Source organism: Siphateles boraxobius, unplaced genomic scaffold, assembly GCF_051911475.1.
Source record: "Siphateles boraxobius isolate OS27281-9 unplaced genomic scaffold, OSU_SipBor_1 25, whole genome shotgun sequence".
Lineage (NCBI taxonomy): Eukaryota > Metazoa > Chordata > Actinopteri > Cypriniformes > Leuciscidae > Siphateles > Siphateles boraxobius.
Window position 1 is genome coordinate 18,579,201 of NW_027508866.1, and position 27,858 is coordinate 18,607,058.

General features: G+C 42.1%; 1 protein-coding gene across 1 annotated transcript; it reads left to right on the top strand.

Moving 5' to 3' along the window:
• The first annotated feature begins 332 nt into the window (after positions 1 to 332).
• slc5a1 (solute carrier family 5 member 1) lies at positions 333 to 27,762 on the top strand. The gene is made up of 15 exons (XM_077242992.1): positions 333 to 559; positions 1,176 to 1,247; positions 2,073 to 2,177; positions 3,576 to 3,635; positions 3,769 to 3,873; positions 4,503 to 4,608; positions 13,344 to 13,424; positions 13,527 to 13,738; positions 23,981 to 24,116; positions 25,718 to 25,825; positions 25,919 to 26,069; positions 26,167 to 26,335; positions 26,458 to 26,673; positions 26,994 to 27,099; positions 27,402 to 27,762. The coding sequence occupies exons 1-15, from the start codon at positions 425 to 427 to the stop codon at positions 27,614 to 27,616; spliced, it is 1,977 nt and encodes a 658-aa protein (XP_077099107.1). The 5' UTR covers positions 333 to 424; the 3' UTR covers positions 27,617 to 27,762.
• Positions 27,763 to 27,858: the final 96 nt, after the last annotated feature.

Sequence of the window (27,858 nt, forward strand, 5' to 3'; positions counted from 1 at the left end):
ATGCCACTTTGCACCTCAGGGTGTCCTTATAACCATTGTTACAGTGTATACACTAATGTCTGGATCATAAATTGCAGGAGTTGATCTTTAGCTGAATCAATGAAACCCATTAATTAAGATGCAGGTAATGTGGTTGAGAAAAGTGTTTTTACACTTTACAGGAACCCAGTCTCACACTTCCCACTATATAAGTTGATCATTAATGATTCTCAATCTCAGATTTTGACAGCTGTAAGTCACAAACACACTTGTATAATTAACTCTGAGGAGGTCACACCCATCTGTAGACGCACACGTATAAGTGGAAGCGTGTGCACACACGGTCACACACCTGCAGGTGAATGTTTGAGTCAGGTCTCTTTACCATCGTGTCAGAGAGGGACGCAGTGTGGTGCTCCACTTGCCCTGCTCAAACACCAACAAAATGGGGGCAGATTATTTTGGATTCTCTTATCTCCGCAATGAGAACAAAAGAAATATCACCATTTATATTAACAATCCAGCGGACATCTCGGTGATTGTTATATATTTTCTGGTGGTTCTGGCTGTGGGAGTATGGGTAAGTGGCCAATAGTTTATATCCAACAACATTTTTACCATTGACAGACTTGTGAATTGTTAACCTTGCGTCAACAACATTTAAATGAAAAAGGGCTGTGTGAGATAAATTTGATCAATTTGAAATTTGTTTATAATATAATATAATATAATATGATATAATATAATATAATATAATATAATATAATATAATATAATATAATATAATATAATAACTGGAATACAACAGGGGTGTTTTTTTGTGCAAAAAATGCTGAAATCTATCAGGAAATTAATTGTTGCAATGGTCTTTTTTGTTATAAATGTGGATACTAATAATGATACTTCTATCTATTAAACACTAAAAATATAGTTTAATAGGTATATACATATATTATATTACTAGCATGACTTTTTTATTCAACTATATTTGAACATTGGAAATACAGAACATTTTAAAACCTCTTGTGAAAATTCAAACATATTTGATCAAGCAACAAACAAGGCGATGTGAAATGTTATTGAGAAATGTGTCTGCAGGTATGACACCATATAAAGTCAAATGTGATTTTGTCTAAAAAGTTTAGTGTCTGTAACTCTTCATATGCTGAATTTAATTCCCTTTTTTTTGTTCAAAGGCAATGGTACGGACCAATCGATCAACAGTAGGAGGCTTTTTCCTGGCTGGCAGAAGTATGGTGTGGTGGCCGGTAAGGAAATGGACCTGGATGGTGGATGTCCAAGCTTTAAACCTTAAAAGCATTTTGTTTTGTGGGCCGGATGTGATGGACATAAACAAAATTACATTGTCTGATCATTTACTACATCAATAGTGGTCAATCAGTGTGCAAAATGTGGTGGATTTTCTGTCATAATGTACTACAGTACGTAAAAAAGACTGAAACGGCCATAAAAGTAGGAGCTGATAATGTATATATCACTACCATGACCAGTGATTTCACTTTATTACAGACATGGCATGATAATGACCTTGACTGCCCCTCCATTTCAGAACCTTGATATCGTGATAGGGTGAATGAAATCTTTTTATTGGGCCATAATGCACTGATGCCAGATGCAACCCACAATTCATTACAGCTGATATGCTTTGCTCATGCATGCAGTATTTATGGAGCAATCATGCTTTGGTCCATGCTAAAGTTGTCACTTTTTATGAAAGTTTGAAGCTTTTTTTTTTTATTTCCAATTTAATTGTTCCAATCGTTATTGTTTTAGTTACACCTCAGGTTGTGCACAAGAAGCAGTTTTATAGCTTATCATTATGGTGAGTTTATTGCCAGTTATAGTCAAACAGTAGACAGAGTTAATATATTCTGAAGCAGGACGCTTCACATACAGTTCCCACAATCCTTTGCTGATGGACTTTTTAACCATTCTGACATCCAAAAAGGCAGCAGATCCCTTAGATATGGATTTCTGTTGGGTACCCCTTACACTAAATATAAAATGTTTGTTTATTAGTATATGAAGCACAACTGAAGTATTTAAACTATTTTTTTATTTTTATTTTTCAGATTGGAGCCTCTCTCTTTGCAAGTAACATTGGAAGTGGGCATTTTGTGGGAATAGCAGGAACTGGAGCAGCTGCTGGTATCGCCATTGGAGGCTTTGAGTGGAATGTATGTGTAAAAAAGGCCTAATAATTACATTTATGATATGTAATAATTACGATGTGTGTCATGAATTTATGTTTTGGCCTACTATTTAAGAAAAAGAAAAGAAAAATAATGTTTTATAAGTATTTTGCATATAAGTGAGCTATATTATTGCAGTATGTTTATAAATAATATTTTATTAATAATTAAGGAATAATTTACAATAAATAATTTTGAATACAATTAATCATTCAAATGATAAAAATGTCAGATATGCAGAACTTTAATTATTATTTTATGTCTATATAATTACAAAAGTATAATTATTTATTAGAAGGATAAAAGTACACTATGCATTATTATTATTATTGTTATTATGGTACGATATTAATAATATATTAAGGATATTAACCAATTAAACATCAGTGTTAATTTAGTAATATTTATATAGTGTTATTGTAAAATGTGTAACACAGAGAGTAAGAATCCATATGTGAACACAAGTTTATTCGAGAAACACAAACGCAGAATAATCCAATCCAAGAAACAAGAGTATAAATCCACACATCAAAGGCAGGAGAGCAACAACAGGAACACACATACAGGATCAATGACCAACAAACAATAACTGAAGCACAAAGGTTCAAATAGACAGCTTATTGAGGGGCTGATTAGGGACAGGTCTTGGTGATTAGTAGTCATGGGAACTAATGAGGGTAACTAAGGAAAAAAAAAATTCAGGCAAGACAACAAAGGAAACAGGAACCAAACACAGAAAGAGAGCACGGAAACAATAGGAACTGAGAATACATTTCAACATAAAAGTTCTCTCAAAACACAAGACAAAACCAGGATCGTGACAATTATAGTATTTATTAATATTTCTAAATTAGCTTTTATTTGTACATTTTCAGGTTTCATTTTAATTTTATTTTAAGTTTTAGTCATTTTGTTATGTGCTTTTGTAATTTTTATTAGTTTTAATATTCCTTATTTAGCTATAATTTATTTTTATTTCAGTTAAAGTTTTAGTCATTTAAGTACTTTACATTTCAACCTGTATAACTAAAACTATTTATAAAACAAATTGCCTACCCTACCTTTAACTAACTTTTAACAACGACTTTTGCCTCAATAAACTTTTAATTACAGCTGATTAGTACTTAGTAAGGTAGTTGTTTGTGGGTAGGATTAAGGGATGTAGAATATGGTCATGCAGAGTAAGGCATGAATATGTGGTTTATAAGTACTAATAAACAGACAATATCCTAGTAATATGCATGCTAATAAGAATTGGACCCTAAACTAAAGTGTTACCCTATAGTTTTAGTTAACAATAACTACACTGATTGGATTATGTGTACAAGATATCAAATCAAATATCTGTAGTTACAGTCTGTTTTTAATTTTTCCCCCTCTCAGGCTCTTGTTGTTGTGATTATTCTGGGATGGCTCTTCGTGCCAATCTACATAAAGGCTGGGGTATGCTTACATTTCTTCCTCTCCAACCAGCATTACAGAACAAATCTTTCAAATATTGCTTACTAACACAACATGACTGTGTACTTTATCTCTGTGATATAATTTTTATGGTCTTTATTGACGTTATCTGCAGGTCGTGACTATGCCGGAGTACCTAAAGAAACGTTTTGGTGGGCAGCGTATCCGTATCTATCTCTCTGTGCTGTCCCTGTTTCTCTATGTTTTCACCAAAATCTCTGTGAGTCCAAAATCTGTCTCAGCCCTTACAGAAAAGTACAGGTATCAAATAGGCTACTAATATGTTAGTACTTTGAGAGGTAGCTGTCATGCAATACTTTAAGGATACTTTAACATACTCTCAGCGATGTAACATGCTACTCTTGTTAATAATTCTGAATGCAGCTTTTTTTTTACCAATTATGAGAGACTAGAATGCACGCATCAAGTACAAGAACATTTTAAGTAAACTACATTGTAACTAGTTGGTGTACCAGTCAAAAGATCAAAGATATACACTTTTCCTTACAGTATGCTTTTATATAAAGTTTTACCTTACATTTTAATTTTCCCCCTTATGCGTCTATTGACAATGATTAACTGAAAATTCAGTTGGAACTTGCCAACATTTTCACAATACGGTGCTGTCTGTCCAGCCTCTGTATTTAGTTTGCTGATAATCGTTACATAAAGTCTGCACTAACACAGGTTATAGTCTGAATGGCGGTGATTTCCATGTGGAAATATCTTTTATTGCCATGTGTTGTAAGATTTAGTATTGTAAGACTAAAAGGGGTTTAGATTATAAAGATAAAGACGTTGTTTTGAAAGGGACAGTTCAAACAATTTTTCCCCTTTTCCATTTCTCAGGCGGACATGTTTGCAGGAGCCATTTTTATCAACCAGGCTCTGGGACTGAACATTTACCTGGCCGTGATTATTCTACTGCTGATTACAGCTCTTTATACAGTAACAGGTCTGTTGATGTAAATAGTGCAAACTTTACCATGGCACATTGCACTGTATAGTAAATGACAGTATACAGTTGTAATCAGATTTTCAGCTGTTTGCAATAAACAAATCAAACAAAAGTAATTGAAATAGCTCAACACAACAAATGTTTCAAGTGTTTTCCCCAAATTCAACTGAAAATGCAACTTTTAATGACTTCTGCAGTCTAAAAATTATTCAACCCCTTCATGACAAGCATCTTTAGTACTTGGTAGAACATAATTTGCTGTCATGACCTGCTGCAAACGAGATGTATAACCAGACACCAGCTTCTGGCAACGTTTCTGAGGAATCTTAGCCCATTCCTCATGAGCAATGACCTCCAGTTTAGCAATATTCTTGGGTTTGCGTGCTGCAACCGCCTTCTTCAAATCCCACCAGAGATTTTCTATGGGGTTCAAGTCAGGTGACTGTGATGGCCACTGTAGAATCTTCCAGGACTTCTTTGGTATTTGAGGAATTCTTGGGATCATTGCCCTGTTGGAAGGTCCAATGACGCCCAAGCTTCAGCTTCTTCACTGACGGCATGGTGTTTTCTCCTAGGATTTCCTGATACTTCAGTGAATCCATCTTGCCTTCCACATGCTGCAGTTTTCCAGTGCCAGGAGGATCCAAAGCAGCCACAGAGGATCACCGAGCCCCACCATGCTTAACAATAGACAGAGTGTTCTTTTCAGCATATGCTTCATTCTTCTTCCTCCAGACATATAACTGATCCATAGGGCAGAAAAGTTCCAGTTTTGTCACTTCATAGAACAGAATCCCAAACCTATGTGGCTTATTTATAAGATTTTGAGCAAATTGGAGCTGACTTTTCTTGTGTTTTTGGGTCAGTAGTGGTAGCATGCGTTTAGTATCCACCTTATTGTGCAAGCTGAAACCTCAGTGTCCCGTGGCCACCAAGTCTTACTGCAGGTCTTTTGCAGTCACTCTAGGGTTTTTAGGAACCTGCCTTCTCAGAAATCTGATTGCAGCCATTGATAGCTTCCTTTTCTGCCCCGTCCAGGTAGTGTAACCACTGTTCCTTAAACTTTGAACTTGCGATTTATGCTTCCAATGGTGTATCTGGGAACATTTAGTGCCTTTTCTATCTTTTTGTATCCTGTTCCTTTTTAGTGAAGGGCAATACTATCTCCTATTAACTTTTTGGGCCATTCTTTTTACTTTTCTAACATGCAGTCAAACGTGACACTCAACAAACCTAGCCAGGTAAGAAATTTCATGTATTCTAGCTCAAGCACACCTGGTAAAACTAATGAAGCCCTTGATTAGTTGCATCAGATGTGCTTGAGACAACACCTGTTTTGCAGATTTGTGCTGTTGTGAGGGATTCTATTCAGGGTAGTTGAATGATTTTGAGACTGCAGAAGTCATTAAAAGTTGCATTTTCAGTTGAACTTGGGGAAACCAGTTGAAACATTTGTTGTGTTAAGCTATTTTGAAAACTTTTGTTTGATTTGTTCATTGCAAACAGCTGAAAGTATGTAAATTTTGCCAATAAACCTGATTTGCAATGGGGGTTGAATAAATTTGATTACAACTGTATATATATATATATATATATATATATATATATATATATATATATGCATTATACCCATTGAGATATATATATGTATTATACCATTGAGATATATATATATATATATATATATATATATATATATATATGCATTATACCCATTGAGATCATTGAGATCATTTTTTTTTTAAATGGAACGCAGGGAATGTGGGCATAATGCATTTATATATATATATATATATATATATATATATATATATATATATATATATATATATATAAATGCATTATGCCCACATTCCCTGCGTTCCATTTAAAAAAAAATAATTTCAGGGATGCGAAATTGTTGAATTTTTATATAGTTCCTGAAGTTTATACCACATCAGAGAGTAAAGTCTAGGGTTGTAGGACCATGCAGTGGGATACTTATTGTAGCGTGATATGTATGTGTTATGAGTAATTGCCCATTCTGAAAATAGATGATAAGCCTGTGCAAGGCAAGCTGCATTGTGACTTTAAACTTCTGTCATGGTCTGTTGTGTAATAGGTTTATCTCAGGAACAAACCAGCCTATCAATAAACCGTAAGAAATCAGACATAGTCCTGTCAGCTGTAAATGTTTACATGAGCTGTGGCTGAGAGTGGTCTTATGGCTGGTAAACTTCTGTTACTAAGGCTTTAGAGAAATATTTTTTGGGGTGAAACATTTATCAGCCAAATCAAAGTCATATGGTTTGACCAACATGTAAAACTGTGCATTAAAAAGCAGTAAGCTACAGGAAATTATATCATAGAGAGGACCCCTCCAGACCCTCATGAGTAAAAGTCAATATGTCCTTAAAATATCAGATAATTGGATATTTTAAGACAAGGCAAGAATAGCTTGCAGAACCTGGGGCCAGTTGCATAAACCTCTAAGACTAATCTTACAAGTTAGATTAGTTTAATATTTTTTTCTTTAAGACTGTTTATAGCTTTTTTAAATCAGTTACATAAAAACGTAGGCTAACTTGATACCAAAAAGCAAAAAGACTGACTGCCCATGACTAACTGCTAATGGGTCATACTAGAACTTAAGACACTACTCTTAACAGTGATTTCACCAAGTACCTGGGTCATCTTTGTTGATCCTGGAAGAACATTGCAATCAATCAATCAGATCTGAGGGACAAGTTTACAGTTTATGTCAAGTTTAAGCCTAAAACCAGGGTTAGGTGCTTCTACATCACTATTATTTAACTATCATTTCCCTCTGGTTTTAGGGATAATTTATTGATATGCTTAGGTTTCGGAGATGAGATATGGTTTGGATTAAATTTTCGGACAGGAAATTTGTTCAAGGATCAACTAAATATGTTGACCCTTGAACACATCTAACTCGAAAAAATTAAGATGTGCAGGATAGTTCACCTTTGTGAAAAAGAAGTACACTTTAGCATCCTTTTAAAAAGAGTACTTATTAAGTAAATAACATACTTTAGTGTGAAAAGAATATACTTAAGTGCAAACTAAACGCAATGTTTTTGGGCATTTAATTGCACGTTAAATGCAATGTCATGTATTCAAATATATTTGTAATTAGTATTAATGAAGCTAAAGCTTAATACATTTAAAATATATTATAAATATATTACCTTTAAATTTAATACAGTTAAAATTGTTATAAACGAAGTTTATGTGCTTTACCATGTTAGTCAACACTTCAAAATAAAGTATGTCAAAAGCTTATTAAAACATCATTTAAAATGTACTTTAAAGTAAAACTTTTGGTAATACTTTATTTTAGTGTCCTTGTTACACATCTTACATGTACTTACTATAGTAATAACAGTAAATCATGCATAACTACAAGCAATTTACCCTAAACCAACCTCTAACTCTAATTAAAATAACATGTTGTTTCTTAATATTACTCAGTACTTATTTGTATAAGTACAAGTGATATTAATAAACAAAGTATTGTATACAAGGAAACCTTAAGTAACCAAATGTTTAATGCAGCATTATTACAGTGTATTTTTCAAAAGTGTACTCAAGTGTGTTAGGAACAGTCATAAAAGTGACTTTAAGTGCTCTCTTTAAGTGCACTTACAGTGAGTGTCACAATCCTCAGTCACCACAGAACTACATTTCCCATTATCCCTTCTGGTCGCTACCTGCACTCCCTCAGCCATCATCACACCTGCCACTTACAATCACTCATCACCCACGCACCATATAAGCAGTCACTCTTCAGTTCACCTTTGTTTGGCCTCGTCGTTCCTACCAAGAACAACCAACCTGACCACCTACCTTTGAGAAACATACCTGTGCGATCTTCTCCAGTCTTCAGTCATCCGTCCTCTCCTGCCATCAAAGTATGCTATCATCTTCACCTACAACTGATAAGATCTGTCATTCACCATCTGCATTTCAGCATTGATCCACCAATTCAATACTCACCTGTTCCCATCACTACTTTCCTGCAATAAACCACTGTTTGGATATTACCTGTGTTTGCCGCCTTCTATTCCGTGACAGAAGACCAGACCTACAGCTAACACAACAACCATGAGCCAATTTCTCCGCCCAATTGATTTGTTGCTCTCCTGCACTTAAGATAGCCTCCGCATTGAGTAATACACTGGGGAATTCCTGGAGCTGGCTAACAGTATACATAGAAAATGTTGTGCTGATGGAGATTTTTCATAGAGGTTTGTATGAACCAAGATGCCGAAGATGCCATAGAGGGGTTTGAATATGTACACTTTAGAGCAATATATTATTTACTCCGTTCTACTCAGCCCAGCTAGTCCTGAAAGACCACTAATTCTTCCTTTGATTTCCGAGTCTGTCCCAGTGAAGTCCGCACCAGCCATTGAGCCCGTTTCAGCCCCAAAATTCAGTAATGAATCTGTTCCAGTGAGAGAAATTCCTGAGTCTGTTCCAGTGAGAGAAATTCCTGAGTCTGTTCCCGTAAGAGTCAAGTCCAGGGAGAAATGTCCCAGTCCATTATAGTGGGAGAAATGTCCCAGTCCGTCATAGTAAGAGAAATTCCCTAGTCCTTTCCGGTGCATGAAAATCCAGAGCCTGCCCTTCCTGTCTGCCCGGATGGGTTTGAAGATGTTGTCCTGTCCAGTTATGTGCATTTGGGCCACACACACCCTGGTTCCAGCCCCTGACTAGAGCCCAGTTATGGCTCCAGTCTTGACCAGAGTCCAGTGATTGCTCCAGCCCCTGACCAGAGTCTAGTGATGGCTCAAGACCCTGACCAGAGTCTAGTGATTGCTCCAGCCCCTGACCAGAGTCCGTTCCCGGCCATGAGGCTGCTCCAGAGTCCGCTCCAGCCCATGAGCCCACACCAGAATCTCCTCTAGTTCATAACCTCATAGCTTCCACTAGGTTATATGTCCCTGGCCATAGAGGCCAAACCAAGCTCCCTGAACTCCCTGCACATCCCTGGGTCCTTGTACTGTTGGCACCTCCATGGCTCCCTGAGCTACCGGCGCCTCTCTGGCTCCCATCAACTACAGGTACCGTTCTGGCTCCCTGTATTGCCAGTGCCACCCTGGAGGCTACCCATCCTGCCGGCTCGGCCCTGGTCACTGCTCCCCACTGACCATCCTGTCCAGCATCAGGATGCCCGCCCATTCACCCTATACTTTTAAGATCAGAAGTACACTATAAGTGCACATTCATTGCAGTTAAACACAATTAAGGGCAAGAAAAATTGTGAAAAAAATACTATTTGAAAATACCGATATAAACTTACATGCAGGGCTGGACTGGCCATCAGGCATACCGGGCATTTGCCCGGTGGGCCGACGTGCTTTTTGGGCCGATAGGCCTACAGATAATTCTTTAAAAAATATATAAAAACAATTTTTTTGTCTAAACGGCCCATAATACTCATACATCGGCGGCACATTCGTTTAGTTTTGCTTAATTGGTGGCGCTGGGATCTGTGTGCCAGTGTAATGCATTGGACAAAAAAAGTCAGCGTAGGTTTTTTTTTTTAACAGACCGGCCCGTGAAACACGTAGATCAGCGGCCCATTGGTTCTTTTCTTGATTGGCACTGGGCTGGTCCAATCACATCTTTAATGTGCTGGTCCAATCTCCCCCTTTGGGCTCTAAGCGCGCGTGCAGTGTCAGTGCGTATCTGTCAAAATAGTCAGAGATGGAGAAGAAACGCAAGGAATGTGCAGAGAAATAGCGTGAAAATGAAACGGCCCCTTCAAGTGTCTTATATTGAGGATATTGAGGATATTGAGGAGGATCAGGAGATCAGGAGGATATTGAGGATATTCATATTGAGGAGGATATTGAGGAGGATCAGGAGAGAATGAGTGAGTGTAGAGAACTGTGGTAAGCAGAACTAGGCTACTTTCAGAACACTTACGCTATGAGTGTAGGAACCCATTACCCAGTTACGCATTATTTACACACCTGCATAGTTGACGATTACGCATTTTACTAGAAGTGTAATGAGGCGCGTTTGTAAACCATGTTTTCCGCCAAAATAAAAGATCATGTGTTTATCTCTTTCAAGCATGGAAATTAGTACAAAACTAATTATAAAAGTTCCTTTTATTTTTCAGTGCATTTGTTTTATAATATATGGCTATTACTGTCATGGAATTAATATTATAACTATTATTATGTAGTAGTGTAATGCAGACAGACACTATCACAGCTAAAAGAGTTTTGAGTTTTTCTTTGTCCAATTTCCACACTGATTATGGGTTGGAGCTCTTAATTTTTAACTCTCAAAGTGCACCAGATTGATTAATTTAACATTAAAAAGCACAATTTTTTCTTACGGGGGGCTCCCCCGAACCCCCCTAAAGGGACAGAGATCCACCCACCACAGATTTACCAAAAATCCTTTGTCAAACACTGGTATTGCTATGCCAATGCAGCTTATAGTTTGTTTTAGGATTCATCATTGTGGAGTACTTCGAATGTATTTTACAATTAGTAGTTATTTCATCTATTAACTCTTACTCATTCCTACTCACTCATTAGGCTACATGGCATTAGTGGTTTTAATAGGAGATAGTATACATATTCAGGGGCGTGAAAAGATCGGTTGTGTTTATGATTATATGTAGTGGGCCAGTCTGGGCCAAAATGCCCGGGCCGATTTTTAGTCCCAGTCCAGCCCTGCTTACATGTATTCAAGGTGTAAGGAAAATATGTGGTTTCACTTTATTTTGATGGTCCACTTTAGACTTTCTACTAACTACTATACTATACTATAACTACTGTAAAGTCATTTTGCAACTACATCTCAGCTAACTCCCATTAGAGTGTAACAATCATCAACTCATAGGTTGAGTCACAATAGTTAAAATTAGGGTCAGATTAAAATGTGTGAGGTTGAGAGTGCTTTAAAAAGTATTTACAATGCTCACATAAATCTTATAACAACACAGTAAAACCAGGAAACCTCAGTCTGTTAAAAGCAGTCCATAACAGTGTACCCTAAAACAGACCGAATGAGTCCCAGTGTGTTGATAGTCCCAATGTGAACTTGTCCACCGGTGTATACACAATCCACAGCGATAATCCAATAAAGTTCTCTTTTTGTAGTGATGGTGAAGTAAAGCTTTCTGAACCAGCAAAGCTTTCCACACAATTGTATCAGAAAAAGGTTAATTACTCGATGCTTTTCAAATCAGAGCACGACAAGGACATCTGCTCGTGAAAGTGAGGGAAAGCGCTGCGTCGCAAAATGTTTCACAACCGACAAACGCATTAATCTTAGAAGCCAAAATGAATGAATGGATAGATAGATAGAATAAATAAACGAATCAATATATTAAATACATAACAGCAATCTATTTCATTTCATACTCCTAGTAACTCAAAACAATACAGATAAACTCCTAAACTCTCACAATACAATAAAGAGTTCAATGCAACGCAATACTCCTTAACAACCCACAAGGACGTGCCCAGTGTCGCGCATTTTTAAACCCTTGAATCAGAGTACGATGCAGTCACATGGGTGTGTGTGAAATGAAGCTTCTGACGTCATTGGTCACGTGATTTTGATAGAACGAATCAAGCATCGATACAACACCTAACTGAAAATCGCTTAATTTTTTTGACACACGCTTCAGAGCTTTGGTGTCATGGCTAACATTTCTAGCTTTCTGGAAAGGTAAGTCCTCAAAACGTAAGTCCTCAAAAGGTAAGGTAACTCCACAGTCCAGGCTCTTGGTGTTCATGCCATGCTGCTTCCTTTATGCTGTGTACTTCCTATTTCCTGGCATGTGAGTGATCACATTACTGGAAAGCATGATCACATGAGCAGACCTATGATCATTTAAAGACATACAGACATATAAAACAGATAAGAGGAATAAAATGGACTAAAGACAACATGTAAACCTATTAAAACTCTAATATACATAAAATCATTAATATATGGTATATAGAGTTGTTAAAACGTGTCATATGTGACAGTGTCAGAAGAGTATTAGTAGACTGTAGTAGACTGTTAGGTTAGGGTTAGGTGTTCAAGGGGTTCAAGTAGAATAAGTTGACATGTCGTTGCAAAGTTACTTTTAGTCAGTAGAATGTCTGTTGGTGGACCATCAAAATAAAGTGTTAGCAGATATTAATCAGACAGTCTACTAATACTCTAATAACTGGTAGCTGACATGTAATTGCAAAGTTATTTGCAGTCAGTAAAATTTCTAAAGTGGACCATCGAAATAAAGTGTTACTGAATATGTTATTACTTTTTACTAAATGGTGACCCCACAAGACATTTGTAAAGTCATTAAATTTAAAGTTTCTTTACAATATTATTGTAACGAGGTTAGATGTTGCGGGAATAAGGAGGCGGGAACCGGCGAACATTTAAAGACTTTAATAAATAAATAAAACAAAACATCAAATAAATCCAGGCCTGGCCTCTCTCGATCTCCTCTGTCGTCGCTCCTCCTTTTATGCTTCCGCTCCTCAGTAAGAGATATGAGACTGGTGCGTCGTGCAGGTGTTGCTCATCAGTAATCACGGCATCGGCCTTGCGTCGTTCTCCCACGGCCCTCGTCCTGCTCGCCACAATTACATATATAAAAAAAACACCTAACATGATGGCCAAAAGTACATTTCTAAAAACTTGATTTTTTCAGTTGCTTTGTTGTTGTTTTTTTACTTGAAAAACCTTCACTGTTTCTCCTACAGGTGGTCTAGCTGCAGTCATCTACACAGACACCCTGCAGACCATCATCATGGTTGTGGGATCATTCATTCTCATGGGCTTTGGTACGTCCGTTCACTTTTGTCCTGTACTTTAAGCTTTTTTGAAAAAAAAAAAAGTATGCTTAATGACTACTTGCTTCTTCAACATCAACCATTTTCTTTCAGCGTTCAATGAGGTCGGAGGCTATGAGAACTTCAAGGACCGTTATATGAATGCAATCCCGTCAGTGGTGGGTGCAAACATCAGTGAAGCGTGCTACACCCCTCGTGCGGACTCATTTCACATTTTCAGAGACCCCCTTTCTGGCGATCTGCCCTGGCCCGGACTGATCTTTGGTCTTACTATCCAGGCTGCCTGGTACTGGTGCACTGACCAGGTACTGGTTATTTTTTAAGGCTGCTGACTCATTTTTGTGGAGTAACACTTTAGATTGTGGCTACTTTCTCGTATTGCTTTATTCTGTGTGTATTAGTTTTTTTGGACATAAGAGGTATATTCTATACACATGCTAAGACATTCACACACATACAAATTAAATGCCTTCTGTTTCCACTTTTGGACGACAAACTGCACTTCTACCTTGAGTTTCTCAGGATGTTTCTCGTTTCATGTTTTAGTCACAGTGAGTCTAAGCTTAAACAGACATGCTTTTACTTTGACCCCTGATTAGTCCCCACTAAATAAGATGAGAGACACAAACAAGCAGGTTTAAACTTACCACAGTTAAGTTAGTTCTGTTGAAGACTTAAAACATAACTGTTTCAGAATCCCATGTTTGGTTGCCCTAGTTTGGTAATTGGGTGATTTAGGTGACATTAGTAAAAATGATCAATATTTTAGCTTTAAAAGATGCATGGAGACATTTAAACAGATTCACTCCTCATTAAATAAGATACACAAACAGCCAAAGAGAAGCAGATATAGAATCACCACCGTTAGTTTAGTTCAACAGCCCATTAACAAGACTTAATGCTTAATTATTTCAGACTATAGTATGGTAATTTGGTGATTTAGGTGACATTAGCAAAATTGATTAATATTTTAGCTTTAAAAAGATGCATGGAGACATAAACAGATTCACTCATGTCAAATATATTGTGATGGGGATGTTCTTCCTCTGAGGGGAGTTTATCGTTTAGTGAAGATTTTTTCCACAAAATGTCTTATCAGTCATAAAGGCTGGTTTTCACAAACAGTATTCCATATTCTTTGTTTGCACTCTGGCACTATAGAGAAAAATACAGCCATAAAAGTTTATTATAGTTCATGACGCACATTACCTGCATCTCAACAATTGTTTTATTTGCATCTGTTTTTGTTTCTCTATGCAGTGTTGATTCTGTATCATTTTAACCCGGGGTACCTGATATGTTTTGGCGGGAAAATTATTATACCTTAAATGTCCTAGGTATTATTTGTATATATGTATGTGTATACAGGTCCTTCTCAAAAAATTAGCATATTGTGATAAAGGTCATTATTTTCCATAATGTAATGATAAAAATTAAACTTTCATATATTTTAGATTCATTGCACACCAACTGAAATATTTCAGGGCTTTTATTGTTTTAATACTGATGATTTTGGCATACAGCTCATGAAAACGTCCTGGTTGCGTATGCAACCCACCGTTCCCTGAAGGAGGGAACGGAGGACGTAGTCGACGTGGACTGAAATGGGATCACGCCAGGGAGCCTATTGTCTTCGAGTATTATTGAACGAGCCAATACACATTGGCGTGCGAGATCTGCATCTCACACTCCGCCCTGCAGCGCGGGTATAAGTACGGAAGTAAATGCACGCACCATTTGCTTTTCGCTGAGGAGCCGAGCGTAACTCTGAGTCAGTGGTGGTCCAGCGGTAGTGGCAAGGGGACTACGTCCTCCGTTCCCTCCTCCAGGGAACGGTGGGTTGCATACGCAACCAGGACATTCCCTTTCAGTCGATAACGTCGGACGAAGTCGACGTCGACTGAAATGGGATCACCCTTTGAACACGGCACTAACGCTGCTTCCTTCCAGTGCCTAGACAAAAGCCTTCTGATCCTCCCGACGTTTTAGCGGAAGAGGACAGGGCTTAGGCCAGGAAGTCGCTGCTGTTCCACAAGACCCACTCAGTTAGACTTGGTAACACTGGGAAAGCGTGCCCAACATCGGAAGGAGGGGACGCTACGGAAGCCCAACCAACCCCGAAAACAGGGGGGGGGGGGGAATACGCATATGAACTGGGCGGAGGACCGGGCAGTACAACATATGGAGTATCACTGGGGTGGCTCCAGCCTAGAGAGGGGGGAGACAACACCGATTTACAGTGACGGCAGGACTCTGCCAAGGGAAAGACACAGGCTCACCTTGGGGAGCCATATCGTGGAAGAATACACATATGGGGTCGCCGTAGGGACCGTAACATATGGACCCAGCCTAACACGGGTTCCACACTGCATACGAGTGGTAGGCATAACACTGGACGTTCCGCCACGTCCGACGTTGGAGGGGTGTGGAGGAGCTCAACAGGTTCCGGATATGGGAATTCAACTGGAGCAGAAATGGCGCACGTATCCGGTCCGTAGGAGGGGAATGGCGCAGCAAGCCGACACTAAACCGGGGCTCACGGTGTTACTGGCTTCTATGAGAAGAGAGCACACGGGAAGAAACCGGTTCGACACGTAGGCTATAGAATCTAGCAAACGTATTAGGTGTCGCCCAGCCCGCAGCTCTACAGACATCTGTCAGCGAGGCACCCTGCGCCAACGCCCAAGAAGCGGCAACACTCCTTGTGGAGTGAGCTCGTAGTCCTGGGGGACAGGGTTCACCTTGGGACTCATACGCCAAGCTGATGGCATCCACTATCCAGTGGGCCAACCTCTGCTTGGAGACAGCCTTTCCCTTCCGCTGATCTCCGTAACAGATGAAGAGCTGCTCTGAGGTCCTAAAGCTTTGCGTTCTGTCCGCGTATAAGCGCAGAGCGCGAACGGGGCAGAGAAAAGCCAGGGCTGGGTCTACCTCCTCCGGGGGCAGCGCTTGCAGGTTCACCACCTGATCCCGAAAGGGGGTGGTAGGAACCTTGGGCACATATCCAGGCCGGGGTCTCAGGACAACGTGAGAGTTAGCCGGCCCGAATTCCAGGCACGACTCGCTGACCGAAAATCTGTGCAGGTCCCCTACCCTCTTGATGGAGGCCAAAGCAAGCAGGAGGACTGTCTTTTGGGACAGAATTTTTAACTCTGCTACCTGCAAAGGCTCGAAGGGCGGTCTCTGCAGTGCGGTTAGCACCAGAGATAAGTCCCAAGAGGGTATAGAGGGGGGGCGAGGCGGATTCAATCTCCTCGCTCCCCTCAGGAACCTGACGATCAGATCGTGCTTCCCCAGGGATTTCCCGTCTACTGCATCGTGATGTGCGGCAATAGCAGGAACATACACTTTGAGGGTGGAGGGGGACAGCCGACGCTCCAAAGCCTCTTGCAGGAAAGAAAGCACGGAAATGATCGAACACCTTCGGGGGTGTTCTCTGTGAGAAACACACCACTCAACAAACAGGTTCCACTTCAGGGAGTAAGCAAGCCTCGTAGAGGGAGCTCTCGCTGAAGTGATGGTATCTACGACTGCCTGTGGTAGATTACCTAGAACCTCTGCGTCCCGTCCAGGGACCACACATGGAGTCTCCAACAGTCTGGACGCGGGTGCCATATGGTGCCCCGTCCCTGAGAGAGCAGATCCTCTCTCAGAGGAATGGGCCAGGGAGGAGCTGTCGAGGGGGGGAGAAAAAGTTCGGGGAACCAGGTTCGGTTGGGCCAATAAGGGGCAACTAGCAAAACCTGCTCCTCTTCCTCCCTGATTTTGCACAGTAGTTGTGCCATCAGGCTCACTGGGGGAAACGCAAACTTGCGGAGGCCCCGGGGCCAGCTGTGAGCCAGTGCATCCGTGCCGAGGGTCCCCTCGGTGCGGGAATAAAACAACTGGCACTGGGACGAGTCCAGAGAGGCAAACAGATCTATCTGTGCTGCCCCGAAGTGGTCCCAAATCAGCTGGACCGCCTGGGGATGGAGTCGCCATTCCTCGGAGGCCACAATCTGTCGTGAGAGCTCGTCGGCGGCACGATTGAGCAGGCCAGGGATGTGAACGGCACGAAGCGACCTCAGATGCTTCTGACTCCATAGGAGGAGGTGGCGGGCGAGTTGTGACATGCGATGGGAACGTAGACCACCTTGGCGGTTGATGTACGCAACGGTCGCCGTGCTGTCCGTACGGACCAGTACATGCTTGCCGAGCAGCGTCGTCTTGAGGCGTCTCAAAGCAAGGAGCACTGCTAACAACTCGAGGCAGTTGATGTGCCAATGCAGGTGGGACCCTGTCCAGGTGCCAGCTACTGCATGCCCGTTGTACGTGGCCCCCCAGCCGGTGTTGGAGGCGTCTGTGGAAACCCCAGCATGCCTGGACACTTGTTCTAAGGACACACCGGCCCGGAGAAACGAAAGGTCCGACCACGGGCTGAGGGTTTGGAGGCAGGCCGGGGTGATTTTCACACGGAGCATGCCTCTCTGCCACGCCCACCACGGGACTCGGTCGCAAAGCCAGTGCTGGAGTGGTCTCATATGAAGCAGGCCGAGCGGCGTAACTGCGGCTGCGGCTGCCATATGCCCCAGGAGGCTCTGAAATTGTTTCAGATAAACCACTGTACTGCTCTTGATGAGATTCAGGCAGTTCAGCACCGACCGGGCGCGATTCTCTGTGAGGCGTGCCGTGTGTTGGACCGAGTCCAGCTCCAAACCGAGAAAAGAGATCCTCTGCACGGGGGCGAGTTTGCTCTTCTCCCAGTTGACCTGAAGACCCAACTGGCTGATGTGCTGGAGCAGCAAATCCCTGTGTTCGCATAACTGCTCCCGAGACTGCGCTAGTATGAGCCAGTCGTCGAGATAGTTGAGAATGCGAATGCCACGCTCTCTCATGGGAGCGAGGGCTGCCTCCGCGAGCTTCGTAAAGACACGGGGTGACAGGGCCAGCCCGAAGGGTAGGACTTTTTACTGAAACGCCTGACCCTCGAACGCGAAACGCAGGAATGGCCTGTGTCGCGGCAGGATGGAGACATGAAAGTACGCGTCCTTCAGGTCTATCGCTGCAAACCAATCTTGGGGACGGACACATTGGAAGATGCGTTTCTGCGTTAGCATTCTGAACGGGAGCTTGTGGAGGTCCCGGTTCAGGACTCGCAGGTCCAAGATTGGTCGTAACCCACCACCTTTCTTGGGTACAATGAAGTACGGGCTGTAAAAGCCGGTCTTCATCTCGGCTACAGACACCGGCTCTATCGCGTCCTTCGCCAGCAGGACAGCGATCTCCGCGCGCATGACAGGAGCAGATTTGCTCGACACCGAAGTGTGGCGAATGCCACTGTACCTGGGCGGACTCCGGCGGAACTGAATCGTGTAGCCGAGCCTGATGGTACGGAGGAGCCAGCTGGACGGGTTGGAGAGCAACTTCCAGGCCTCGACGAACCGGACCAAGGGGACCAGAGGCACCACAGGCACACCCGGGGTGGGGCAGCGAGGTGGTGGACAGGGACCCGGCTCGGAAGGCCCGTGGGCGGCCCGAAGCGGGGTCTGAGTGAGCCGTGCTGCACTTACCTGACTCCACGGGGCAACAGAGGATGGGTGAGAAGGCGGATGACCGGGTCCTCGAACGCATCGTGTTGCCGGCTGGCGAACAAGAGGGGGCTGGGGGGAGCAAGGCTGTTCCACAGGGTCGCAAACCGCCAGCCTCGCCCTCTTGGGACCCAGGGACGGAGACATTCTCTCTTTCGACAATTTGGGTACCACTGGACTCCGGAGAGCCAATGGTGGAACGGTGACCATCTGAAGAGCTAGTCCCCCCATCCCTGGGTGGCCTGTCTCAGGAATGCTTCTGACACTCGCCCCCTGGCTGGGCAGTGACTGAGACAGACCGGGCGGCCTGCCTGCTGCTGGTTCTACGCTAGGGCCTGGGTGAAGGCTGTTGTGGAGACCCCGCGGAACCGGAGGCAGCGGCAGGGGGACGCCCTCGGGGACGAACGGGCGGAGGGACTATCACCGGCGGCAGGGTGGAGGCAACAGCGGGCCGCCGGGATAGGGTGTGTCGGGGAGCCTCCGTCCGAACCTGGGTGGCAGAGAACTGTTGGGCGCAGCTCTCCGCCACGTCGCCGAACAACCTGGGAAATTGGGGAGTCCAGGAACCGAACCTTGTCCGCATCCGCCATCTCAACCAGGCTGAGCCAACGATGGCGTTCCTGGACCACCTAGGCGGACATCGCTAGACCGACCGCACATTCCTCGACACTCGTTGCCCGGAGGGCGAGGTCAATGGCAGTGCAGAGCTCACTCATGAGCGCCCGGTCTAAACTACCTTCGTGCATGTCCCTGAGTGTCTTGGCCTGGTAGACCTGCAACAACGCCAAGGCATGCAAAGAGGAAGCGGCTTGCCTGCAAGCTCTGTAAGCTCTGACCCCCAATCCTGACGCGAACTCACAGGCCCGCGAGGGGAAACAAGGATCCCCCATCCAGGATGCAGCGGCCGTTGGACATAAGTGAGTCGCAACAGACCGCTCCACTGGAGGGATAGCCTCATAACCCTTCACCGCTCCTCCGACAAGGGTAGTGAGGGAGGAAGAACTATTTAAGTCGTTTTCAGCAGTAAAAGGTGCCGTCCACGACCAAGTAAGCTCTTCATCCACTTCGGGGAAGAAGGGCACTGGGGTGGCGGGCTGAGAACCAGCACGGCCCGCCCCGAGATACCAATCATCCAACCGAGACTGAACAGGACACGGTGGAGGGTTCCACTCGAGCCCGACAGCCTCGGCGGCCCGTTTCAGCATAGCTGACAATTCTGGATCCGGCTCGGGCAACATTGAACTCCCAGAGGGAGACAACGCAGCCAAGTCGTCATCTCCAGAAGTCAGCTCACCCTCCGATGCTGCAATCGACGTCCTGTCCTCCAGGGGAGCCCCGAGTGAAACCGCTGGCCGACCCATTACAGATGGACCAGCGGACAACACCGGAGGCTCCAATGGCAGCAGTGGAAGGGAGGGGTGAGGAGCCCACAGGGAATGGTTACCGGGCGGGACATCCAACACTACCCTCCGGTCACCCATCCCACACAGCACCCGTGCAGGGTGGGGCGTGGTAATGGGGACTCGCTCTCCGCGAACGAAGGCGAGTCTCGCCCTCAACACTGCGACAGTCATGTTCCCACAGTGAAAACATGAGCTGTCCACAAAAGCTGCCTCAGCATGCTGTAAGCCCAAACACGTGATACAACAATTGTGACCATCAGAGAGAGACAGGGAACGACCGCACCCAGAAACGCATGGGCGGAATGACATCTTGAGAAAGACGCAAACGCACCCGTGTTGCTCTTTTAGGAAGGGAAAAACTCTCACCAGTGCCGGAGTACACAGGGGAATGACCGCGGCAACACCAACACAGGAATGGTGCACCCTGTGTTAGTGAAGCACTCACTTTCGCGCCCTCAACTGACCGTCAGACAAACAAACACAAACAGAAACTTGGTTGCTGTGAGAACAGCAGTTGAGAGCTTGAAGCTCGCGATCACCGCTGCACTCGCGCTGCAAACACCGACACCAGGAGAGACTTTCCAATGAAGCGCCGACACACTCGCTCGTTGTACAACAACACTCTTCAGATCCAGACATGAAGCTCGGCTCCGAAGCGAAAGGCAAATGGTGCGTGCATCCACTTCCGTATTTATACCCGCGCTGCGGGGCGGAGTGTGAGATGCAGCTCTCGCACGCCAATGTGTATTGGCTCGTTCAATAATACTCGAAGACAATAGGCTCCCTGGCGTGATCCCATTTCAGTCGACGTCGACTACGTCCGACGTTATCGACTGAAAGGGAACCCAAAATTCCTATCTCAAAAAATTAGCATATCATGAAAAGGGTCTCTAAACGAGTATTAACCTAATCATCTGAATCAACTAATTAACTCTAAACACCTGCAAAAGATTCCTGAGGCTTTTAAAAACTCCCAGCCTGTTTCATTACTCAAAACCGCAATCATGGGTAAGACTGCCGACCTGACTGCTGTCCAGAAGGCCATCATTGACACCCTCAAGCAAGAGGGTAAGACACAGAAAGAAATTTCTGAACAAATAGGCTGTTCCCAGAGTGCTGTATCAAGGCACCTCAGTGGGAAGTCTGTGGGAAGGAAAAAGTGTGGCAAAAAACGCTACACAACGAGAAGAGGTGACCGGACCCTGAGGAAGATTGTGGAGAAGGACCGATTCCAGACCTTGGGGGACCTGCGGAAGCAGTGGACTGAGTCTGGAGTAGAAACATCCAGAGCCACCGTGCACAGGGGTGTGCAGGAAATGGGCTACAGGTGCCTCATTCCCCAGGTCAAGCCACTTTTGAACCAGAAACAGCAGCAGAAGCGCCTGACCTGGGCTACAGAGAAGCAGCACTGGACTGCTGCTCAGTGGTCCAAAGTACTTTTTTCGGATGAAAGCAAATTTTGCATGTCATTCGGAAAATCAAGGTGCCAGAGTCTGGAGGAAGACTGGGGAGAAGGAAATGCCAAAATGCCTGAAGTCCAGTGTCAAGTACCCACAGTCAGTGATGGTCTGGGGTGCCATGTCAGCTGCTGGTGTTGGTCCACTGTGTTTTATCAAGGGCAGGGTCAATGCAGCTAGCTATCAGGAGATTTTGGAGCACTTCATGCTTCCATCTGCTGAAAAGCTTTATGGAGATGAAGATTTCATTTTTCAGCACGACCTGGCACCTGCTCACAGTGCCAAAACCACTGATAAATGGTTTACTGACCATGGTATTACTGTGCTCAATTGGCCTGCCAACTCTCCTGACCTGAACCCCATAGAGAATCTGTGGGATATTGTGAAGAGAAAGTTGAGAGACGCAAGACCCAACACTCTGGATGAGCTTAACGCCGCTATCGAAGCGTCCTGGGCCTCCATAACACCTCAGCAGTGCCACAGGCTGATTGCCTCCATGCCACGCCGCATTGAAGCAGTAATTTCTGCAAAAGGATTCCCGACCAAGTATTGAGTGCATAACTGAACATAATTATTTGAAGGTTGGCTTTTTTGTATTAAAAACACTTATTTTATTGGTCGGATGAAATATGCTAATTTTTTGAGATAGGAATTTTGGGTTTTAATGAGCTGAATGCCAAAATCATCAGTATTAAAACAATAAAAGACCTGAAATATTTCATTTGGTGTGCAATGAATCTAAAATATATGAAAGTTTAATTTTTATCATTACATTATGGAAAATAATGAACTTTATCACAATATGCTAATTTTTTGAGAAGGACCTGTATATAATATATATGTATAAATATTAAGCATATAATGCAATTTTGAACAAAATGACAAGCAGGAAAAAATCAACAACAAAAAAAAGAAGAATGGAGAAGAAGAATTTTAAGAAATGAATAAAAAAAATCAATACAAACTAATACATTAATACTTTCATTCAGCAAGGACACATTAAATTGATCAAAAGTGATAGTAAAGACTTTTAAATTTACAAAAAGTGATAGTAAGGACTTTTACATTTACAAAAGATTTCTTTTTTAAATAATTGTTGTTCTTTTGACCTTTCTATTCATCAAAAAAACTTACAAAATTATGATTTCCACCAAATATACTTTGATAATGTCATGAGGTTGAAGGAGAGAACCCAAACGCAGATGATATGCAGCAACAGGGATTTATTGAGGAACAAAACAGTAAACCAAATAACCCACGAGGGGGCAAAACAGACCTGAAGGGCAGTAAACCAAGACTAAGACAAGAAAATGAACTAGGACTAGACACTGACTTGAAGACTAGAACAAAAGAAACAACCAGCTACACAAACTCACAATACTTTTCACGAGATTCAGACAAAGTACTCACAAAGAGTTACACGCATTAGTTGACAATGTACCGACCCTCGACAGCAAACACAAGGGGATTAAATAGGGAGAAACTAATGAGGGGAACAGGTGACACAGACTAGGTGATGACAAGACGAGAATAACAAGGGGGCGGGGTATCTAACGAGACAACACAAGCACATGGCCCAAACAACAGGCCATGCGCTAGTACACAGAACATGGTTCTGCCATGATCCTGCCACAAGACTAGGAAAATCAAGAACATGATGGCAGAATCATGACAGATAATAATAGGAAATAATAAGAAATGTTTCTTGAGCAGCAAATAATCATATAATAATGATTTCTGAAGGATCATGTGACACTGAAGACTGGAGTAATGATGCTGAAAATTCATCTTTGATCACATGAATGTATAACATTTTAAGATATATTCAAACGGAAAGCAGTTATTGTAAACTTTAATAATGTTTAATAAATGCAGCTATGGTGAACATAAAAGACTTATTTAAAAAACCTTCTTTCAAATAATCTTTCTTAACTCTAACCTTTGAACAGGTGTGTAGTTATATTGAACAATAACTATTAAAAAAACTCTAAAGGTTTAAGTTAGCAAGCCCTTGTAAACTTTTTAAACAGTAATTTAAACAGCCAATAACTGGACTAAACGATTCTAAGCACTAAAATGTTCCTCTGGGTTATTCACACAAACACTCCATCTTGTTTTAGGTGATAGTGCAGCGCTGTCTGTCTGCCAAGAACCTGTCCCATGTGAAAGCTGGCTGCATCCTGTGTGGTTATCTCAAACTTCTGCCCATGTTCCTCATGGTTTTCCCTGGCATGATCAGCAGAGTGCTGTACACAGGTGAGAACGATTGGCAGCATCCTGGCTGAGATGAGTGAACTATTTTGTAAATGTTAGCATATACGTTGACTGAATCCTGACTGAGTGATATTACATGGCAACTTTAATGTGTGAGGTGATATGGCCAACTAGGTTTTGTAAGTCTCTCAGAACTATATTTTTGCCCATCAGAATATAGTCTGGTCCATGTATTTCTCACAGAATATGCTAGCAACTTACTATCATCTTGTTCTAGCAAACAATCGCCTAAATACTTAGCATTTCCCAAAAGCAACGTTAGCTAACTATAGTCGGAAGTTTTGTCCTTATCAGCATAGTTCAATGAGTCATTGTTTCCCAAAACCATAGTTCCAGCGAAAAATCGCAAACAGCATCGTCTTGTTTACTAATGTAACCCAGTTCCCTGAATTAGGTAACCGAGTAGTTATGTCAGAACGAGCTGACGAATTAGGATCTTGTCACATTCGAGTGTAAACAAAACAAGTCAATTGATATTAGCGAGTGAGATTTGCATCGCGAACCACTCCCTGCAAGACGGGTATAGGCTACTGTAACTGTATAAGGAAGCGTGCAGCACTCCCTCATTTAAGTTTTGGCTTCAGAGCCAAGACGGCGTCCTGGCCGTGTAGTGGTGGTACATTGTGGTACAATACTCTCTGGAGAGCTACTTCCGGGTTTGTAGAACACTGTTGAATGTTGATTGTACAGCAGAATCAAGAGAAACGTTCGGCTCTGATGCAAAAGCTTAAATGAGTGAGTGCTGCATGCATCCTTACACTCGCCTTGCGGGGAGTGTTCACGATGCAAATCTCATTTAATTGCCATTATTGCCAATGTTCATTCGCTTGTTGTAGTTGTTTAAACTTGAAATAAAGCAAAATAACAAAAAAATAAAATAAATGAAAATTGCATTGTCTGTAAATTTAGCAAAAAATCAAGCATTAATTCGATCTCAAACGGATTAGTTAAAAGAAGTTATTACTCCACCACCTGCATGACATCATTAATCAATGTGGTTGAACGACAACTTTGCGACAATACGATTTATTCAATAAATTAAGTATTAAGTATAAATGAAAAACTGTTTTATACAGTGAATGAAAATTAAAAATGTTGTAGTAACTAAAATAAAATAAGTTTAAGTTGAAATACTGTAATTCCTAAAACTGAAATAAAAAGTTAAAGCTAAATAGAAATATAAAAATAATAATAAAAACGACAAAAGCACATAACAAAACCACTACAATTTTAACTAAAATTAAAATGACAATAAAAGGCAAAATATGAATAAATACTATGTTACTATATAAAAATACTACTAGTGATTTGCATGTTTTAATTAGTTCTTTAATATGTTATTAATACCGTTCCTCAACTAAACTGATCATATAAAAATAATAAATAGCATTGTTTGATGTGACATTTCAGGGGGGTAAATCTGAAGATCGTGATTCCACAACAATTCTGTTTTGTGATATGAAATTCTGTCAATCCAAAAGTAATGCACTCCCATTTTTGTATGCAATGTGCATCAGAAGGTCAGTGAACAGTCAAAGACTACTAGTGAAAGCACTCTTTGTGTATTCTCTTGTTTGTGTTAGATGAGATTGCATGTGTGGATCCAAAAGAGTGTGACTTTTATTGTGGAGCCAGTGTGGGCTGTAGTAATATTGCTTATCCGAAACTAGTGGTGGACCTGATGCCAAACGGTAATATCCTGATATTTCTAGTTCTGTCTCTTTACATGCTTTGATAGATCTGTCTGGTGTTATGGGTCTAAACTGCTGTGTGTGTTTCTGAAGGTCTCAGAGGCTTGATGTTGTCTGTCATGCTGGCCTCTCTGATGAGTTCACTCACTTCCATCTTTAACAGTGCTAGCACACTCTTCACCATGGACATCTACACCAAGATCCGTCCCAAAGCCAAAGAGAAGGAGCTCATGATTGCTGGGAGGTGCGTTCTCGTGTCTGTTTGTATGTGTTGCATATTGATTTTCTGACCTTGTGAGCAGACAATTATGTGATTAAGCTCTGATATGCCTGTTGTACAGGTTGTTCATGCTGTTTCTGATCGGCGTGAGTATCGCATGGATCCCCATAGTTCAGTCAGCTCAGAGCGGCCAGCTCTTCGACTACATTCAGTCCATCACCAGTTATCTGGCACCGCCCATCGCCGCTGTCTTCACCCTCGCCATTTTCTGCAAGAGAGTCAATGAACCAGTGAGTTTTTTGCTTGTTAAATTCAGCTTGATATTTAAAAAAAAAAAATTCTCTCAAAGCCGCTCAAAGTCTTGCTGTACATTTTTTATCTATTGACACCTGGTGTTGATATTTCCTCACAGGGTGCTTTCTATGGGTTGTGTATTGGTCTTTTGGTGGGTCTGGCGCGTATGATAACTGAGTTTGCATATGGCACTGGCAGCTGTGTGAGCCCCAGTGACTGTCCCACGATCATCTGTGGTGTGCACTACCTCTATTTTGCACTGATCCTCTTCAGCCTGTCCTGTATATTGATACTGGGCATCTCCCTCATGACCAAACCCATTGACGACAAACATGTAAGCTCTTCTGATACTCTTCAGTATTATACAGTGTTCTTAATCATTCTTCTGTACCACCATATTTTCTTTTTCTTTTTTTCTTTTACAAATATTAAATATTCCTATTTTACTTGAAATACACATATTATATGTGTGTAGAATTTTTTTTTTCTTTTTAGATAAATTATTACTTTTATTTAGAAAAGAAGCATTAAGTTGATCAATAGACAGACAGACAGACATGAAGCAAGTGTATACTGTTGCTGTATTTTGTATCTATAAAAAAAGCTCCTTCTCTGTCACGGCCCCGCATTCTGTGGCCCCTTGTTTTTGTGCAGCTGTACAGGCTCTGCTGGGACTTGAGAAACAACACTGAGGAGAGGATAGATCTGGAGGTAGATGACTGGACTGATGAACAGGATTCCAACTCTATGGAAACAGAAGGTACGTCTGCACAAGCCACCAAATTCATAATCATTGATAGGTAGCACAGGTAACACTCACTGTTTTTGTGTGCAACGTGCATCACATGGTTTAGTGAACAGTATGTGGGCGTCTGTGGGTGGACCGTCTGATGCTGAGACTAGTTATGGCCATTTTAATTGACTAGATTGTAATTTGTTCTAGGAAAACAAAGGATGTTGATTGATCCAGACATGTCTTATTTGTGTAAATCACATTGAACATGTAACATTAGCTTTTAATAACCAATAACCACCGTTTCCGTTCATCTCTTGACCCTGCAGAGGTGCGTGAGGAACCCAGCTGTTGTAAGAAGGCCTACAACTGGTTCTGCGGCTTTGATCAAGGCAGTGCCCCTAAACTGACTAAAGAACAGGAGGCGGAGATAAAGTTGAAGCTCACCGACACCACTGAAAAACCTCTGTGGAGAAACGTGGTCAACGCTAACGCTATTATCCTCCTCACCGTCTGCGTCTTTTTGCATGGTTTCTTTGGTTAAAGATCACATCTGTATCATCTAACTCTGTTAAGGATATTAGACCTGTATTCTGTGGACAGAAATGTTACCTTATCAGTAACATCAAGCTAAATGTGATTAATCAGATTGTAAGAGGTTACAAAGTTCTTCTTGAAACATTCAATACTTCCTTATAATATCCTCAACAAAAATCCATTTCATCCTTATTTTACTTTGATTTGATGGCAGGAACCACAATACAAAATATTTTTTTCTGTAATTTT

Bases quoted from the DNA above. Each gene is read 5' to 3' on its own strand.
- slc5a1 (XM_077242992.1), top strand. From the start codon at position 425: ATGGGGGCAGATTATTTTGGATTCTCTTATCTCCGCAATGAGAACAAA. The intron at 3,636-3,768 runs GTATGCTTACAT...CGTTATCTGCAG, and splicing joins CAATCTACATAAAGGCTGGG to GTCGTGACTATGCCGGAGTA. The intron at 26,674-26,993 runs GTAAGCTCTTCT...GTTTTTGTGCAG, and splicing joins AACCCATTGACGACAAACAT to CTGTACAGGCTCTGCTGGGA.